This window comes from Adelges cooleyi, unplaced genomic scaffold (assembly GCF_023614345.1).
Source record: "Adelges cooleyi isolate 19-005CV unplaced genomic scaffold, UGA_ACOO_1.1 ACOO_flye_CR_arks_rails_tigmint_CR_PRNA_574, whole genome shotgun sequence".
Lineage (NCBI taxonomy): Eukaryota > Metazoa > Arthropoda > Insecta > Hemiptera > Adelgidae > Adelges > Adelges cooleyi.
In genome coordinates, this window is record NW_026096268.1 from 11343427 (window position 1) to 11355038 (window position 11612).

The window sequence follows — 11612 nt, forward strand, 5'->3', positions numbered from 1 at the left end:
ACGCAACCGTTCGTCGGTTGGCTACACTGCGGGCGCGCCCGGGGCGGTCTCAGCGGCTGGCAGCACTGGCAGCGACGATATTTTCCAATATTAGTCTTGTGTGATAAATGAAAATATCATCGCTGCCCAGGATGACAATAACAACCTTGGGTCGTTTCCAATTTCCAAATAATATATTGTAGCAATAATAATAATAATAATAATACTAGAAAAAGAAAAGCAGAGGACAGCCGAGTTACATTTTTTTTTTTCATTTAGATTCAACTTGACAAAAGGTTATTACGGCAAAATGTCCGTTTGCAGTTGACATCGTCGTTGGTTTTTTCTCAGTCGCGTCGCACGTCACATTTCCATTGCACTATTGTTGTAGTTGTCGTAAAAGCCTTTCAGAGGAATCGCACGACAATGTCTACGCCAGCCAGGAGAAGGTTGATGAGAGATTTCAAACGGTAAGTACCTTTTTTTTGCAGTAGTAGTGGTAGATTTGCTGCAAATCTCTACCAGTGTTGTGTGTGCCCCTTTTTAGATTGCAGGAAGATCCGCCGACCGGAGTGAGCGGAGCGCCGACAGACAACAATATTATGATTTGGAACGCCGTAATATTTGGGTAACGTTCAATAGATTTCATTTGTTGTCGTCTTCAACATTGACTAATCAATTAATTGCATTGCATTACAGTCCTCACGATACACCGTTCGAGGACGGTACGTTCAAATTGACGATCGAGTTCACCGAAGAATACCCAAATAAGGCGCCGACCGTCAGGTTCGTGTCGAAAATGTTTCATCCAAACGTCTATGCCGACGGCGGTATATGTTTAGATATTCTACAAAACAGATGGAGTCCTACTTACGACGTCTCGGCCATACTAACTTCGATTCAAGTGAGTCATAAATCTAAATGTGGAAAATAGTATTATATTAACTTTGTTACGCTGTGCTTGTTTTTTTTTCAGTCTTTACTTAGTGACCCGAACCCGAATTCACCTGCCAATTCAATGGCTGCCCAACTATACAAGGAGAATCGACGCGAATACGAGAAAAGAGTAAAAGCTTGTGTAGAACAGAGTTTTATAGATTGATTTGTCGGTTTTAAATGTCTACAGCATTATTCACTTTTCATCTTTAGTAACTTCTGTATAATATGAAAAAAACTAAATATATATGCATACTTATATATTCACACATTTCCCGAAAAAGTCGATGTTTTCATTTGATGAATATGAATACATTATAATTATTGATTTGGCGAACCTTCGTTATTTTTTGTCGCTTAAAGTAACATAATACAAACCTAATTTAATACAAAAGAAAAATGTTTGTGATAGTTAATGTAAAAAAAAAAAATCACTTGTTGTTTTAATTTTTAATTTTATTTTTTAAGTTAATAATACCTAGTCTTGTATAAATAAAAAGTTGATAGTGACGGCAATAAGTCACTTTAGAACCAATTTTTTTTTTAATTATATATATATATATATTTTTATCATTATTAACGTTTTATTGGAAAAGTTATTTAATTAATACGCTCTATTACAAAGAAAAAAAAACTGTTCGACTTTGTTAAAAATTTTAGATATGAATAAACACTTAGTACACGAACATATATATTTTTTTCTTTTTTTTGACCTAACTATTATTATTTGACACTCGTCAAAACTTTCGGATAACATAACATTCCGATAAAATACGTTTAAAAAAAAAAATCTTTTACTTGTGAACAATTACTAAAATTGGAGATTGAAAAAGTTGGCAAGATTACACACGAGAACAAAGCGGTTAACATATTTATGAACCTTTTTTTAATCGAGTATTCAGTGTAATAGTTTATTTCAGTTCGAGAAATATATCCAGTGGTGAGCAATATCTAAATTATTTAATAGTTGGTAATTAATATTCAATTACAAATTACTTTTTATGAACTATTGCAAGTCCAATTCCTCTTCAAACAGGATGTTTTTTTAACAATTGCTACAACTAAATTCAACTTGTAAAGGGATTTTTAAAGAACCACCCAGTGTATTTGATCACAATGGTTTCTCGTCGTCGTCGATGGGATCGAAAACTAATAATATAATAACTAATTATTAAAAAATATTTATTATATTGGTAACAATATCAATTGTATTTACTCAAAGTTGTAACTTATAAAATGATTCATGTATGGCTTTTACGTTCAAGTGTTGTTTTTTTCTTATATAATACATAATATATACACACAATCGTCAAAAATGTATGCTTAAGTACATTTTTTGTCTTTTTATATCAAAAGTAAATTGTAAAACTCACAGAATTATAATTATATGACAATTTCTGACAATAATTATCTGAAAGGTATTCTTGATATGTAAATATTAATAAATATAATACATATGTAAAAAAAAAAAAAAAAAATGTTTACAAGAACCGGCAGTGTACACAAACAATTCGACCAAACACTAGTTCGGTTTATCGCTCATTGATTTACTTGGTTTCCAATATTGACTTGGAGTTCTTCGTGATGTCTTTCTTTTTTAAGTAGTTCTATGTCCATCAAGCCGACGGTCAAAGGATCGTCGGTGGGTTTCGTTATGCTCAAGTTATACGTATTGGCCTGCAGAATTTAAATATTTAAATTAAAAACAAACATTATTAGTTAAGTCACATGTATATATATATATATAATTTACCAGCATTAAAGAAGATAAAAAATATCTAGCCACTTCGCCCTGCATCAGTCCAGAAACTAGTTGCTCAAACGATTTCTTCACTCCTTTTTCTTCGAAACAGTCGAGTATTCGTGTATGTCGAACGCGGTCCTCCTCTCTTCGTCTTCCAAAATCGGTCGCAGATTATCGTGCCAAGCTTGCACGCGTTTTCGCATTTCCAGTTGTTCGTTCATCTAAACAATCAAAAGCCGTTTCACACAATATTAGTAAATATTATACATTGTGTTTTCCATTCTTGTCACATTAAATCAATTTTTTTTCTTCATACATGTTCAATTTGATTTTGCTCGTGTTTTTTCATATCTTCAATGTTTTTTTTGTACGTCTGGAAATCTTCAACCGCTACGTCGGGTTCTTGTAAGTCTGGTTCCCCGTTGTTTTCGTTGTCGACTATGTCGTAGAAACCTTCGAAACCGCCTAAAAAACACAAATGTTAAGTAAGAAATAATTATCTTATTAAAAAAATAAAAACACAAATTTTACCACCGTTCAATAAATTGTCGTATAAATCTTCATTGTGATCTGAAATGACAAATATAACATTGCATAAGTAATGAACAAAACTCGTAACGAGTCGAAAAATAACATATTAGTCTAAAACATTATCCGTAACCGTGCGACACAAATGTAGTCATGACAAAGCAGAATTTTGGCCTAAGTTTATTTACCTTCGTTATATATTATATCTTCATCTGTAAAAAAAAAAAAATTGCATTTGATTGTTAACAGACTGTTAGAAGAACTAATACTAATGTAAAAGATCTTTATTGATCATTAGAATAAAATTGGTATTTTATTACCATTATTGGTATATTATTTTTATTAATAAAAAAAAAATTCAATTCATGCGTACCTTTAGTATTTTTCGGTCTCTTTTTGGCAATGTCCGATCTCTGTATGCTTTGTGCTTTTGAAACTAATTCTCTAAACGCAGGATCGACTCCCAGGCCAGTTTTTAATTTGAAAATTTCCAAAAATAATTCAGAAATCACATAAGTCGGTAAGTATATGCCGTCGTTGTTGTCCTAAACACAACAAGTACGTTTCACTAAAATCGCTACGATGAATTTTATTAACGAAAAATGTAGTCCGACTTACTAACGAAAATTGTATAATTTTTTTAACACACGTACCATTTTTTTGGATTTCACTTTGAGATTTCCATTTTTATCCGTACTGTACATGTCCGATTTGACGTCGGTAACTGCAAGCCAACAATCGTCTATGCTCTTATTGGTTTCGGGTATTTGACTGACGTTCAACACGTTTGCAGGGCTGTAAGGAAAATAATACAATACACAATTAATTTGAATTGTCTAATTTTTTTTTTATTGATTACGCATACTTCATTGCCATTGCGTTGGCCACACATATTTCGTCGGCAACAGTTTGGTCGAAAACAACAGGTTCGGGCATTACATGCGAGTCGTCGTGGTCAGCGTTTATCTCGACGTCGTTTAAACTCTGTAACTGAAATAGACCAAAAAAAAAAAAAAAAAATGTAATAAAATTATTGTATTTATTATACATTTTTTAATTTCAGATTAATTATAACACTAATTACCGGGTGAATATTCTTTTGAAATTCGGGCGGAGGGTTGTTTTTCAGTTCGTCGTTAGTCGGACAGTCAAATTCTTCGTTCACCGCGTAAGTTCGGTTCAGGCAATTATTTACCCTGTGGATAAAAAAAAAAAGGACCGTATACAACTTTTTTTTTTATACTTATTTTTATCGCTCACATAAAATCGTATTTTTTTCAGATGTTTTCGCCGTTTCCGATAGATATATACGGTAGTATTTGATTGTACTTGTTGTCGACCTTTATGTTGGCGTTGAGCACCATCTTAGATACGGGCGGCAATTTCGTTAGATTTATAAGTTTACAGTCGAATTTTTTCACTAGACTAACAAAGACAATCGACCAATTAATATTATAAACGATACACTATTTTTTAATCAAATCAAAAGCATTTTTTATTATTTTTTTTACACGTACATTTCGACTCAGCAAATATTTGTCCTTTGATCGGTTCAAACGTGGGATAATACTTGACTTTTTTTTCTTTTTTATTTCTCTTGTTACCCTCCACGTTTTCTACATCGTCCCCTCCTCCTTCGTTTTCTCCATCTTTCTGGTGCACTCGACTGTACAAATATACACAAAGTATATAAAATATATGCATTATGTATATATTTAATAAAAACTTACTAGGCTCGAAATTTCCTGACTAATTTCATCATGGAATCGACCAAGTGGTCGACTCGTTTTTGATAAATCAGTGTTATGTTTTGAAACATGAGCGCGGCTTCGACAAAGTCAACAGAGTCGCCTTCCCGAAACTCTCTTAAATGGTATAAATACGAATCCAATTCCTAATGGGGAGGGAAAAAATAATAACAACAACAAAATATCGTCTAAACTATTATATTTTTTTACCTTGATTAGGTTGTACTCGTAATGGTTCGTCTTGGCGATCAACTCTATTGGTTGTAAGAGATTTTTAAACGCTTCGTCAAAATCGCTGTCGTCTTGATATTTTTGCACCGCTAATTCTTTATACGTATAATAAGTATGAATTTGCATTATATATATATATATATATAATTAATTTTTGCAATTATTTACCTTCGGGATCTTTCCGACCGTTCTTGTTTGTACTCGACTCGTTGTCTGCCCATCGTTTAGTACTTCTACGAAACGCAGCCATTATCAACTTGTCGCTCTTGGAGTGGTTTTATTCTGAAAATATGTGCATCGATAATGTGTTGTCGTTAGTAAATGATGCAAAGTGTAAAACAGTTTTTATTTAATTCAATAACATAATCTTTTATACAAAGTTGAAAATTATTCTAATTTTTTTTATTAAAACCCAATTCACAAAAATTATGTACTTAACTAAAGCAAATATACATATTTTGACAACTATGTTGTCGTCTTCGGTGCCGTAAAGTTTGGTTAATCAGTAAAATTAATTATTTTGATTAATTATAAATTAATAAGTTTGTGTTTGAATCACATATTTTCCCAATCTAACTGTAATTGTGTTGTATCTATTTCTTTTAAAGGTCAATAATCAATATATTATAATATATAATACAAACGTTACAAAAAATAAACCCATAGGTTTGATATAATTACTGTTACTTTTGTAGATAGTTTTTTGAAGCAGATAATTTTTAGGTGATAAACTAAATTACCATTACACACACACATTCCTTATGGTCATGGTTAGTCCGTATTGATTAGTTTTCATTTGTTTATTATTTAATTCAAGATAAAAAAACGTATATAAGATAGAACGAGAAATAAAATGCAGACAGTTTCGTATTGTACTCAGCTGCAGAAACACTTTTAATTTACAGGCCTTGAAAGTTCAACTAATTTTTTTTTTTTCGTTTTCTCAACTGTAGTTTATATTTTACTAGTAAGTAAAAAAAAAAAATTTAGCCCCCCCAAACCCAATTGGCTTTTTTTATTTCAGTAAAATTCTTATTTAATTTTCTATTACCTAAAAATGTATAAAAACCGTATTTTTTTTCAAATGTGCCTTTTTTATAATATATAATTCAATACTTAGGTTTTTTAGACTAGTTGGATAACGTTTGATTGTGGTGTCATTTTACACGAGGCAACTTCTGATGCTTTATATTATTCTGGTTGCGAACGCCAACCGTCTGGCGGCAAGACCTATTGGGAAGGTGGGGTGAAGGGTTGTTATTGTCATTTTAGACTACTTTTTCACAGCTAAGTATAAACAAATACAAAATATAAACATTGTATTAGTAGTCTTATAATGAAAAAAAAAATTTAACGATAAAAGAGATTGCTGTAGGTATATATATATATTAATAATAAAGCAAACTTGGGGGCGCGTAAAAACACCGAAAATAAATCGGCAGAACCGTATTTTTGCCGAAAAATAAATGATCAGAAACACAAACTAACAGAACTGTATTTCTACCGAACTATCAATTAACAGAACAGTATTGTAGCCGACAATATTTAAGTCGAAAATAAATCGGCCGATCCGTATTTTAGCTGACACATATTTTGATCGACACGCATTTTAGCCGACACGTATTTTAGCCGAAAATAAATCGTCCGAAAATATTTTGACAGAAACGTATTTTAGCCAACACATATTTTTTTTACCAGTTTTTTAATCATTATCTGATAAACTTTATACCTAATACCTAAAACTGATACTGCAAAACATTGTTTTTTAATTTAATTAACACTGTTTATGTACGCTGCATTAGTTTGTATCCACTGGCATATAATATCGATTCAGATATCAATGAATCCCTCTAAATTCATAAAAAAGGCCTTTTTGGTTAGATTATCTAAAAATAATAGATGTCACCAGCTCAAGTACTTCAGAAGGTCAATCACGCATGTGCTCAGTGAGCTTAGTCCGTTACAGTATAGCCAATATTTTATATTAAGAAATATTAATTATTGCTACCGATTCAATTGTCATACTACATAATATAATACATAATTTTTAATGAATATATCTTAATAAATATTTAATAAAATCCTCTACTATATTGAATAGAAATTTCATGATTAATTTGGTATCAAACCAAGAGATTGGAGATCGCAGTAATAGAAGTTACAGAACATTTTTTTTTTAGTTAGTGTTGACTTTTAATGATAATATTCAACTAAACAAAACTATAAAAATAAAAAAAGGGCCATAACAAGTGTATTGGACTCCGCCTCAAGTTATTTCATGCAAAAAAAAGCGAAGAAAATGATTTTCAAATGTGACTTCTTTATTGAAAACATGCAATTTTTAAAAATAGATGTTGCTTTATTAAATTCTGTTCAAATTACTAGACCGGTATTTAAGGCTACCATGACTAGGTTAAGGTCTTAAATAATGGCATTCCAGTTTTATGTTTATTTCTATTCAGTTTCCGATTTTAATACCTTTGCAGAAAATAAAGTATTGTTAAAAAGATAAAAATCATATTAAAGTTGCCAACAATTCCTAATGCCACATAATGATAGTGTTGCAATTATATTTAGATCAATAAAATATAACCTCCAAACTAAAATACTAAAATCTTGGAACTTTGAGCATCGTAAGTGAATTTTTAAAATCATTAGACTTCGTAGATATTATCCGAACTTTTGCAAACGAAAAATCGAAGACAAAAGTTATGTATGGATGAAGAGGATAAACAAGCAATAATAACTAGTGACTGATTTTATAATATAAATTAATATATACCTATAATTTAATTATTTCAATTTGACATGATTATAAATATTATTTATTTTCATAAATAAAATTATGCAACATGATATTTTGAATTATTAGTAATTGTAGTTTACACCCATCCCCTCATCACTCAACACTGAAAATGTCTTATAAAAATTGTAATATATTTTATTAGTATTAACAGAGTTGTCATTTGTTATTGGTACTTAAATAAATTTGTCACGATGTTAGCCTTGTTAATGTATATATACAAAGTATAATGATACCTACCTGGCAAAAAATATATAATATAAACACCATAAAAAGTTTTCATATTGTAGCTTTGATACAGAGCTGAAGGGGTAGTAGGTGTAAGTTTTACAATGATATGCCCTTTGAAAAATAATGAAATTTGGTCATAAAATTTTATAGAAATATGTATTTTTGGAATATTATGTTACTATTTTCAACTATAGGGTTATAATGTTCTGTATGTAATGTTTTGGTATAATCATATTTTTTGTTGTTGTATTATGGGTTGTCTACATCATATAGTATTGCTACTGCCCTGTAATTTGTAACGTAAAACCCGGATTTGCGTGAATACATACAGTGATTTAATACTATAAATTCACCAAATTTGTATAGACATTCAGTGAAATTAATTATTGAAAATTTAAAAACTCCTAATTACAGATTATAGCAAGACTATATTTACTGTGAAAATAAGGTTATTTTACAACAATTCCTAGACACTGGTTAGATTTGCTTACAATTATTTTAACGGGGAAAAATGTATTTAAAAATAAACTGATAAAGAATTCGTATCGCTGTATAACTCATTACTCGATTACATTTTACAAGTATAGAGAGATACTAACTTTTTTAGCCCAACAATTTGGGTTGCCAATCAATATAGCATAATAATCAATATTAAAATACTTAAGACATCAATTTAAAATAACATATCACAATTAACTAGAGACAATGTTTGCACAGTTAGGATACACAATACAATAATTAAATAAATATAATGATAATATTCGACAGTTAAGAATAAAAATATCATAAAGATAAATTAGTTCAAAGGAATCAATAGAACCATAGTTTAAAATCTAAAGTATTATTTTTAATTTTAAGAAATCGATATATTTTATGTATCTTATGTTTATATAATTTATGTTTTAAAAACTGATTTTGCTCTAGAGAACACTGATGTTTAATATTTTGAAATTTTATTTATAGTAAACCATTAACAAATATGAATGTAAAGTCAATAATGATTTGTTAGGAATTTAGCTGATCTACTCTATTTGCAAAAGATAAGACAATAAAAAACATAACAGAGCATTTTCAATAAACGAACATATCAAGATGTTTTTGTTTTTTAATATCCCGATTAGTTGATAAACTCTCCCACCATTAATAACCTAACCATAGGTAACGTAACCCAAATAAAAATAAAATATTATTTCGGGCATCACATGTTTTTTAGAACCTTTTTTGATAAAAAAAAGTAAACAATATAATTGTTCACCATAACCTTAATAAATTTTCGATTTTATTAACAGTACTTTTTAGATTTTTAACGAGTTTTAAGTTTTTTATACGTTAAAAATCCAAACGTACCGCCGGGCGCCGACCGCAGCCTGCAACGGGTACTGAGTGTCGGACACCGGGCGGAAAAATAGCGCGAATGCGCAGAAACCAAAACGAGTTGCTCAGCGCCTGCGCAGACACAATGAATCCGATAACAGAAGTGTCGGCTAAAATACGGTCGGCGTAAATATTATCGGTTACAATATTTTCGGAGATATAATTTTCGTCGTAAATATGTTTCGGCTTAAAAATTGTTCGAACAAAATATTTTCGGCGTAAATAATTTTCGGTAAAATTATGGTCGGACCAAATATTTTCGGCTAAAATATTTTCGGCTTTTTTATAGCCCCCCCCCCCACCAAACACCGGCAAAAGTTTGAAGGTTATTATAAATTGACAACATATCTATTTTTTTATTTTAAATACTCAACAAAAACATGTAACAGGTTACACGGATAATAATTAATAATTGAAATTTAGGTTTTGGAATGTGTGACTTAACAATATAACTCCAAGAGTAATACAACTCGATTATTTGACAATATAATATTGTTTTAGATGTAATGGCCAATCATTGGAATAAAATAGATCTTCCTCAGCCAATACCAATAAGTCACCGAGCCTTTGACAAAGGTGGGATAAATTACCAATAAATTAAAAACTCAGGAGATAGTATAGTTTATTATATTAATTACTTTTTATATACTCACTTTCGTTTTCAATATTATAAATTGTTTCATGTGATAGCAATTGCAAAGATAATGATAATTTTACCTACATTTTTTTCTGCTATTTACTATTTGATTACCTACGATGTTAGTGTAGTAACACTATAACAATAGTAACACTTAATCGAAAAGAAGCTCAATAATTGTACCTAGCTATTAAAATGTACTATAAACTAATTATCTTTATTATTAAGAAAATATTAAAATGTAATATTTTTCAGGTGAATCTGTTAGAATAAAACATGATATTGAAAACATAATGCCAAAACAAGCTGAATGGGACATGCACAAATTATATGATGAAGGAGCTTTAATTTCAAGACTGTATTCTAAAGTAAAAAGGAAATTCAGGGGAGAGAAACTCTTTAGGCGCCTAAAACAGGTAACTAAGTTTAAACATTTTAATTACCTAGTTGTTTATTTTAAAATAGCTGTTTTAGATACAAATATATCTTAGTTTATAATATAGTAGTGTTGCGTATTGGTTGAAAAGTTAATGCCAACTCAATTGAAATGTACTACTACTAGTGTTTAGTTTACATTTTATTTAATTCTATCGCCTTTAATTAATATTTATTTAACCTATTACAAAAAAATTTTTTTTTTTTTTTACAGATTACTGTAATAGTTAGAAAACTTTATCATATTAATGTTCCACAAGTTATTTCATTGTTGTTATTAAGTTTTGAAGACGGCGGAATGCCCACTAAACAATTAGGCCAATGGGCAGGTGCACGAATTTTTGCTTCTTATAAGCTTATTGAAAGACTGCAAATATTCAGTAGAGGAGTGGCTGAATTGATAATCAAAGTATTTCAACATGGACAGTGTTGGGTAGAAATGGATATTGCACTTGCTATGGTCAGCAGAGTATGGATACTTTCTAAATCGTTGCAGAATTTTTACACCCGTTTGTATCAAAAATATTTACCCATTATTAATCAGTTAAGAACGGCTAAAACCGAATGGTTGTCAGATTTTGAATTACCAACTAGCGTTGATTGCAATGTTATTGAAAACAGTTTAAGGTAATATTAATTACAATAATTAATATATATTTATTAAATTAATAATAAATATTATTTTAGTGACTCTGATGAATCTGTTCAAGAATTAGTACCTATGCCTGGTGCAGTTATGAGTAGAAGACCTGATTTTAAAGATAACGTCAAAAAAAGAAAAAGACCCAATTTTAAAGATAATACAGTTAAAAAAAGAAAAAGACCAGGAAAGCAAGTTCGAAAGGCACATTTGCTTCATAAACATAAAAGCAAAGTTACGAATAAATGTAAAAAACTAAAAGTTGAATAATTGTATTTGTTTTTATTATTAATAAAATTGTTCTAGTTAATTTTTGTACACGTTAG

At 29.9% G+C, this 11612-nt stretch overlaps 3 protein-coding genes across 6 annotated transcripts; 2 read left to right on the forward strand and 1 right to left on the reverse strand.

Moving 5' to 3' along the window:
• Positions 1–112: 112 nt before the first annotated feature.
• On the forward strand, positions 113–1412 carry LOC126843031 (ubiquitin-conjugating enzyme E2-17 kDa). Its single transcript, XM_050580328.1, has 4 exons — positions 113–449; positions 527–607; positions 679–883; positions 956–1412. The coding sequence occupies exons 1-4, from the start codon at positions 406–408 to the stop codon at positions 1079–1081; spliced, it is 456 nt and encodes a 151-aa protein (XP_050436285.1). The 5' UTR covers positions 113–405; the 3' UTR covers positions 1082–1412.
• A 733-nt stretch (positions 1413–2145) lies between these two features.
• LOC126843095 (condensin-2 complex subunit H2-like) lies at positions 2146–5719 on the reverse strand. The gene is given in 15 exon segments (XM_050580413.1): positions 2146–2592; positions 2669–2772; positions 2775–2880; positions 2976–3124; positions 3191–3229; positions 3376–3399; positions 3561–3732; positions 3841–3982; positions 4053–4177; positions 4272–4383; positions 4448–4607; positions 4705–4853; positions 4918–5081; positions 5146–5261; positions 5335–5719. Coding segments are annotated over 15 exon segments (1782 nt in total). The 5' UTR covers positions 5417–5719; the 3' UTR covers positions 2146–2454.
• Positions 5720–9657: 3938 nt separating this feature from the next.
• On the forward strand, positions 9658–11596 carry LOC126843088 (uncharacterized). 4 transcript variants are annotated; one of them, XM_050580403.1, is made up of 5 exons: positions 9658–9899; positions 10076–10150; positions 10467–10627; positions 10861–11273; positions 11334–11596. In XM_050580403.1, the coding sequence occupies exons 2-5, from the start codon at positions 10081–10083 to the stop codon at positions 11554–11556; spliced, it is 867 nt and encodes a 288-aa protein (XP_050436360.1). In that variant the 5' UTR covers positions 9658–9899; positions 10076–10080; the 3' UTR covers positions 11557–11596. The 4 variants fall into 4 exon arrangements, with proteins under 4 accessions (XP_050436360.1, XP_050436359.1, XP_050436361.1 ...); XM_050580402.1 differs by having other exon boundaries at positions 9659–9899; positions 9998–10150; XM_050580404.1 differs by lacking the exon at positions 9658–9899 and adding an exon at positions 9945–9963.
• Positions 11597–11612: the final 16 nt, after the last annotated feature.